This window comes from Cynoglossus semilaevis, unplaced genomic scaffold (genome assembly GCF_000523025.1).
Source record: "Cynoglossus semilaevis isolate Cse_v1.0 unplaced genomic scaffold, Cse_v1.0 scaffold2911, whole genome shotgun sequence".
NCBI classification, from domain to species: domain Eukaryota; kingdom Metazoa; phylum Chordata; class Actinopteri; order Pleuronectiformes; family Cynoglossidae; genus Cynoglossus; species Cynoglossus semilaevis.
In genome coordinates, this window is record NW_007585262.1 from 1 (window position 1) to 7,593 (window position 7,593).

The following is a 7,593-nucleotide window of genomic DNA, read 5'->3' on the forward strand; positions in this document are numbered from 1 at the left end:
CCGGGCCGCCAGTCTGAGACCCCTGATGTATACTATACGAATAATGAAAATATATGCTGCATGATATTATAATTATCCTCCAAGGCGTATTTTCGGATTTCGGATAAATGTCAAAACAAAAGTATAATCAACAGCCATAACTGTCGTCTTTATATTTAGTTTAATAAATTTAAAATAAACAAGCCACCCAGGAGTTACTCTAAAAATGTTGAGAAATAAAAATGCCATTGTAAGATAAAGCTATAGCCAACTAGGCAATTCTGATACACAAGTACCAGCAACTTTCCTAAATGTGTGTGCACAACAGCGTGTTGTGATGGCCCCCAGTTTAGATGTTTTCCCAATGTGCGTGGACTGTTCATAAGGGCTCAGCCCTTTTATAAAATTGGGCCATAGAAGATTGAATGGACTGATTCGTAATTTCTCCAATGTCTGCAATAAAAGAGAAATTAAAACTAATTTTATTATTAGCGTCTTCTTCATTAATATGGCCCTTTAAACTTTAATCACAAATATATTTAATGACAAAGTCTAAGGATTTTCTGTTTGTGTAGTGACTTGTGAAAACAGGATCACCAGCAGCAATACTTGTCTTGCAGAAAACAACTTGGATTTATTTATAAATATACCGGGTAGTGGTGGCTTAGTGGTTAAGGAAGCAGGGTCTGGAAGGTTACAGCTTAGAACTGCCCACTGTTCACTTTGATGGGTTAAAAGCAGATCATATTTCATTGTGTGCAGTTTCGATGTGTGCAGTGTGTGCTGTGTCACAATGACAAGTAGTTCACATTCATTCAATTACTAGGTGGAATAAGAGGAAAATAACAACAATAAAACAAATGTATGTATGAATGTAGGTAATATGAATAGAAGAAATGTTGAAACTGTGAAAAGTAGTATAAAGTCAACCTGAAAGTCTGGTATAACAGAATCTGATCTAATCTCCCAAGCTCAAATCAGGGAACCTTCATATCCGTAGACTTAACTAAAACTGACAGAACGTTAATTACAGACTTTAATTCCAGCTCCACAGCAAAACATCCATCCAGGACAGAGAGGAAAAATCCCTTGTGCATCCAAAAACCAGTTTTTTTTGTACTTTGCTGTGCAAAGTGATGGTAAGGTCAGTCGAGCTCGTGCACATGAGCAGCACCCTCACACTTCTCAAGGCTTTCTGGCTTTTTTGCGTAGCGACTGCCCTTGTCCAGAGAAGGCGATGAATCTGTTCATGGCTTCATCCTGGGAGGATTACAGGAGATTTCCAAATAAAATATTGAAAAAAAGGAATAGAGATAATCAATCACACACCAGTACAATTATCAGAACTTTGACAATAATATACAATAAATGACAAAATAATACAAAAAAAAAGTTTTGTTTTTTTTAAATCTTACGTCATCTGCAGTTTTCTTAGGCTGAAGCCTGGAGTTTCGGATGAATGTGATTCTACCGACTTTAAAGCCGTAGTTGGGAATGCCTCTGTGATAAAGATGAAACGACGTTTGTTATGATCACTGCTGAGCTTTGAAATACAGTTCAAATTTGCTTTGTTTTAAGTGAATTTAGATTGATATGTTCACACTTATACATACTTATATATCATCAATATGCAAAATATGTAAAGGCATAACATACACCATACTGTATATATCATGTCTACATTGATGGAACAGCTTTTCACCTTTTAATGTCACTGGGGCAGAGGGGTGCAGGGCTGGGTTCGATGCCTTTTGTTTTACCATCCAAACGATTTCCAGAACCAGAGAAAGCCTGAGAACCAGAAACAAATGTTTAATTATAAAGACCATTCTGATCAGTTAAATCACGTGTACATGTGATTTCTAAGGACAATTACCCTAAACCCTGTGTCCATGTCAGCATAATTATTAGATTCTGCTTCTTCCTCCTGTGTAGAAATGTACAGTTAATTTCACAGCTAACACAAACTATACGCTTCATTTCAGGGTTTGGTTCTCACAGTAGGTTCGTCCTGGTACTGAGGTCGTCGCTCTGGTTCTTTGTAACCGAGCGGAGCATCAAAATCAACCTAACGAAAGAAAAGTTAACACACAATTCATAAAAATGTTTTTGTTTGTGTCTATGATTTAAAAAAGAGGTCTTACATTCATATCACACTCTATGATGGACACTGCTTTGTCAGGTTTTGTCTCCATCACTCGCAGCTCATATATCTGAAAAACAAAAACAAACAAACACATGTAGTGTTTTTCCGTAAAAGAAAACAACACAAATAATGATATATTAAATAATAAATTAACTATTTACCTTTTCATTGTAGCTGATTGCTATGACATCGCCAGTTGTCAAGCATGCAAAGTTTCTTAATGCATTCTCCAGTCTGTATCAAAGTCACAAATTAGTAAATGATTTACAGAAATAAAAGGTTATAAGTAAATGTCCCAGAGAAACAGTGACATTTCTTACACTGCCTTTGGGTTGGTAATGTCAAGGAAATCAGGACTCTGTGGCTGGAACTTTGAATAAGTAGCAACCATAAGATTAACACTTTCCACCTGGACCAGACCACCTTCTTCCAGCAGCAGATTCTGCATCATCTGCAGATGACACAGTACACAGTAAATTATTCATAACAATCGCCTTTGTGCTTTTACCATTTGCTAAAAAGTAAATAGTGGGAAACAAGCATCTTGTGTAACTCTTTTTACCCAGTGTGGTAAGTAACAGATTCCCTCGTCTGCCACAAACTCCAGAACACCGCAGTGTGTCATTCTGTCAGAGTTTTTGTTGGTCAGCTTGAACAACATTGGGTAGGTGATATTGAGTCTGCCTGGAAAGACGGATAGTGTACAATGGTGGTCAAACATGAAGCATAAATGCACATGAACAAACAAACAGAGATTTAGACTTAAGATGTACTTACTGAGCTGGTCAAGAGCTGAAGGCGGCATTATTACTGTAAACAAAAAAAAAATAGCATTGCAGTAAATCAAAACATGTGAAAAACATATAAACATATTTGGGTTCCCTTGAATAAAAACTCACTTTTGCCTCCCTTCTCAACATCAGAGCGGTCGTTTGGTCCTGCCAGCATGGACACCGAGTAGCAGCGGTACTGTGTGGAGAAGCGATTCTGAGGACCCCGGACCATGGGGTGGTCGAAAACATTAAAAGAAAACTGTACGAACAAAGCAAATAACATTCATCAAGGAAGTGCAGATTGCTCTGGTATTTTACTAAACGTTGGAGAGGTCGGTTCGTTTCACCATGACAGAGCATCTTTCTTTCAGTCATGTTGTTGCTACTGGCGTCACGACAGATAAAGTACGGCAGGGACTATTTGTCCATTTACAAATTACTATTTAACAAATTAGTTTCCAGGTACTCACCATGTTGACGGTTGATGTTTCAATTCCTTAAACGAAATGTCTCCTGTTTTATTCCCCTTTTAAAGTGTCAAACACAAGCCGACAACTGTTGTCTTCCGCTTCTTCCGGAAGTTTTGGCTCTGACAGGAGGAAAGAACGTCATGAGTGACGCATGTTTTTGAAGAACATTCTATATTTTTTCAATTTATTTTTTGTGGCTGTTTTATGTCAATACCAGCAATATTGAAAAGGTGTCTTATTCTAAAGACTAAAAAAAAAAAAGACAACATATGTTGACTGTAAGGCGTGAGCTTGATTAGATTCCCACCCTGTGGTACTACATATTTATGACGCATGGCCTTTGATCCTTTGATGTAAGAAAGCGCTTTTACCTTCTAAACGCTTTTGAGGGAAGAAAAAGATACAAAGACGAAAGAAGGTAGCTGAAAAGCTCTTGAATCAACAAGCCAAATTTTCTCGGGATTCTCAGTTCGCATCTTTTCAGCTTGACAAAAGAAGAAAAATAAGGTGATGTCTCCACTGTCTCCAGATATTCCCAAATAGACAAAGTTTACATGTCCGAAAACTTTTCTCGTCACCTAAAGTGTTATATTCTGGCCTTTAGGCGTGATCTTGTTGGCAGTGGGGGTGTGGGCAAAAGTGAGCCTCAACTCCTATGACTTTGTGATTTCAGAGAAGTCCACCATTGCATCATATGTCCTCATTGGTACGGGTGCTGTAATTGTTGTATTTGGACTGTTTGGTTGCATTGCCACATGCAAGGGCAGCCCCTGGTTGCTCAAACTGTATGGCTTCTGCTCGATGTTGGCCATGCTTGCTGCGGGCACCTCAGGTTTTCTCTTCAGGCCTAAGGTCAGAAACACTGTGGCCAATTTCTTTACAAAAGCTGTGAAACACCACAGCACCTCTGACAGTGTCAGCACTTTAGTGGACACCATGCAAAGGAATTTACAGTGCTGCGGTGTCAGGTTTATTCTAACATAAATGACGACAAAGTAAACAACACAAAAGACATCTGGATATTTTTCTTGCAAGGGGAGAGTGCAGCTTACTCTTCTGGCAGCTTCCTCATCAACTCAGAGTTGCTGCACCCTTCCTCTGCTCTTTTATTTAGTTTATAAAAGTATCAGATTACATAAAATTTGATTTTGTGTGAGCATATGGAGAAAGAAGCTGGATATGAAAATGGGTGTAAATGGGGTGTGACAAGGTAAAGATGAGAAGCAAGCAGTTTCTTAAAGCGACAGTAACACACTGGAGTAAATATGGGAAGCAAGCAGTTTGTTAAAGTGATAGTACAGCATGAAGCAATGATAATAAATGAAATTCTTCCAACATTTCCCTCCTGTTTATCATCAGCAGCTACAGGTTATCAATATAGCCACAAATGAGAATATGGACGTTAAGAGAGTTACAATTAAAGTTTTCCATTTAACAAAAGTTCGTTCAAACGATTCCTCAAGAAAATTACCAGCACCGTAATCTTCATGCATTTGTCTAGAGTCTAGACAATGTCTTAAGTCCTTGGAGGGCCTTCGTTACTGTTCCATCCGGAGCAGTATTATTTGGTATGAAAGTACAACACATCTCTCCAAACATCGCACAAACTCCTCTTTTTTCTGCCAACATCATGTCCAATGCCATATGATTTTGTAGTGACATTAGTGAGGTTGGAGCAAGCTGTTCAGACAGCCCCTCTATGGCGTCTCTCGTCAGGTTTGTCAGTCGTAGGACATTGAAGTGTACATAGTTAATGAAATCAACATTCTTATTTGGTTGCACTGGAAAGATTGCTGATATAATTGTTAAGCTTGCAAATCCTGCTGCAACTTGATCTTGCAGTTTATACTCATTTGGAATTCCTCTTGGTGTCACGATGACAGTCGGGACTGTCGTTCCCTGTGTTTCCCTGTGTTTTCCCCATTCTTGTGTTGTGCACTTTTCTCTGTCTGTGTAGTGGGCGTGGCACATTTCCCTGACTCTGCCTGGCTAATCACTGAAGCACACCTGCCGTTCCTCAGCACCTGCCTTCAATCAACCCATCACTCTGACGGCATAAAAACCCTGGCCTTTCTCCCACTGGTCGTCAGATCGTTTGTTCAGCCACTGTGGTAGCTAACGTCGAGATTGACTTGAACTATTGTCCTTGTGATTCCTGTTGAAGTAGAATTGGAAAATAAATCCTTGTTTTTCACGTAACGTCGTCTGAGCCTGCATTTGGGTCATTACCAAGTTTAAAGCATGACACTTGGAACTCCAATAGCGTCAATGTAAGTCTGTTTAAAGTGAGATGAATTTGCATCTCTCTTTTCCTCCATGTGGCGTCTTCTTTTTCCTGTGAGGGTTGCCCCTAAATGCGGGGTTATACCCACAGGTACTAGTTTGTTTTGCCCAATTATGACCAAATCTAACCTAATTGTACTATTGCACAGATTCCAACAGCCTTCGATGGGATTTGAATCATCAATCTTTGCTCACCACAGTAATGATACAGTCCTGCCCGTCCCCATCTTCCAATCATGCTGCCACTCATTGTAATTTTGCACCAGGATGGATCAGTCTTTCCCATATATACTTTGGGATTTTAATGGGTATAATTAAAGCACACATAGTGTCCTTTGCCTTTGTGAGGAGTAAATGCCCCTGTTTTGGTTTTATTAGAAATTGGTGGGAAGATTGATGCTAGTGTGGTGAAATTTAGAGTGGTAGCTTCATGTGTCAATTTTAACATACAGTTATATCCCCAGGTATCATTTGGGAATAATGGGGCTTGCTCTGTAAACAGCTGTGGTCTTGCAGAAGCACATGCAACACAATCATCAATACCATTCTCTTTTGCAGTGTTCATTAACCATTTTAACCACAAATTTTCAGTTGTATACCCCGTAACCATGGTCATGATGTCTTTAGGCGTTCTAGTGTAATCTACAGCTATGACCTCCACACTTTTACCTGAGGTTTGAGTATAATCTTCGGTTATGATTTCCATCCCTTCACCGGGAGATTGAGTTACAGGTGTTGACAAAGTTGTCATGTTTCGTTATTTCATTCCTAATTACTACTCTAATGAATCCCATTGGATCTGTTCCAGTCTGATCTACTCCAAGGACCAAATGTATTTCAGTTTGATTTGTTTTACCAGAGAGTTTCCAATTACTCCCCCTTGGTGATCAAGTCCAATTCAGGGAAATAGTGATCGGATTTTGGGTGGTGGAATAATCGTTGGACTTTCACTTGATCCCAAATGTCTTTATCTCTGTACACATTTCCATCTGGCATTGTGGGAATCCATTGACCTGTATATCCTACTACCATGTTCTAATTTCCACACCATCCTCCATCATGGGACAGCCAATTCTGTTCACATTGGCTATGGACATAATAATGAAAACACACATATATGTCATAAGGTTTGTAAGTGTAGTTCAAATTGTTGCAATTAATTAATGAACACAGATCGAACGTGTATGCCATTGTCTTACCTAATATATATTCAAGAGTAATACCACATAGTTATGTAAACATTTAGAATCATTCGTTTCTTCAGTGTTTTCTCTTTTTACTCTCTTGTGTGAATGGTGTTGCTCTGCTGGATCTTTCATCATTGATGGGTGGTCAGTGGTGGTGTTGTTTTTCTGTAGCTCTTTGTCTTTTAGAGTGAGTACGATAGGCAGCACCAGGACGACTCCTGTGACTATCAATACACACACTGAGAGTCGCATTGGAACTCCTAATCTACGGAATGGGTGCCATGGTTTTGGCTTGGGTCGAATATCTTCTGTCGTCATCATTTTGAGAGGAGAGGTTACCAGCACTTCACTCTCTTTGTCAATCATCTTATGTCTGCAGGACTATGGTTAGCCCAATACAGTAATCACGCTAAATGGCTGAGGATCTCCCTGCGTCACCAACGTTGAGACGTATAGCTTTTGTAATAGCTACACCCCTTTGTAGTAAGACTTCCCCTCAACCAATTGGATCCTGTACCAAGAACCGCTGTCTCTTGCAATGCGAAAGAGGAATCCAAGATGGTCGTTCAGCAATCTTTATGGCTGTAGGTGTCGTCAGCAACACCTGGTATGGGCCTTCCCACTTTGGACTCGACCAACACTTTCTTTTGATGACCTTTATTAGCACCCAGTCGCCGACCTGGATTGGCGTACTGTCACTCTGCAAAGGTATAGGAGTGTCTGGCATACAGTTCAGGTATTTTATATGGTCGTCC

General features: G+C 39.6%; 1 protein-coding gene across 1 annotated transcript; it reads right to left on the reverse strand.

The window, feature by feature from the left end:
- Positions 1-1,002: 1,002 nt before the first annotated feature.
- On the reverse strand, positions 1,003-3,631 carry LOC103398999 (ubiquitin recognition factor in ER-associated degradation protein 1-like). The gene is made up of 12 exons (XM_008337752.3): positions 3,369-3,631; positions 3,025-3,157; positions 2,903-2,935; positions 2,688-2,809; positions 2,446-2,576; positions 2,287-2,359; positions 2,124-2,192; positions 1,979-2,047; positions 1,856-1,906; positions 1,682-1,770; positions 1,395-1,479; positions 1,003-1,239 (listed from the first exon to the last, which is right to left on the reverse strand). The coding sequence occupies exons 1-12, from the start codon at positions 3,369-3,371 to the stop codon at positions 1,165-1,167; spliced, it is 933 nt and encodes a 310-aa protein (XP_008335974.1). The 5' UTR covers positions 3,372-3,631; the 3' UTR covers positions 1,003-1,164.
- Between the last annotated feature and the right edge of the window lie 3,962 nt (positions 3,632-7,593).

What these genes read in the sequence shown, in the direction of transcription:
- LOC103398999 (XM_008337752.3), bottom strand. An exon ending in TCTGTTACTTACCACACTGG is followed by an intron (nt 2,577 to 2,687) that starts GTAAAAAGAGTT and finishes TGTCATCTGCAG; the next exon opens with ATGATGCAGAATCTGCTGCT. An exon ending in AGTACCAGGACGAACCTACT is followed by an intron (nt 1,907 to 1,978) that starts GTGAGAACCAAA and finishes ATTTCTACACAG; the next exon opens with GAGGAAGAAGCAGAATCTAA.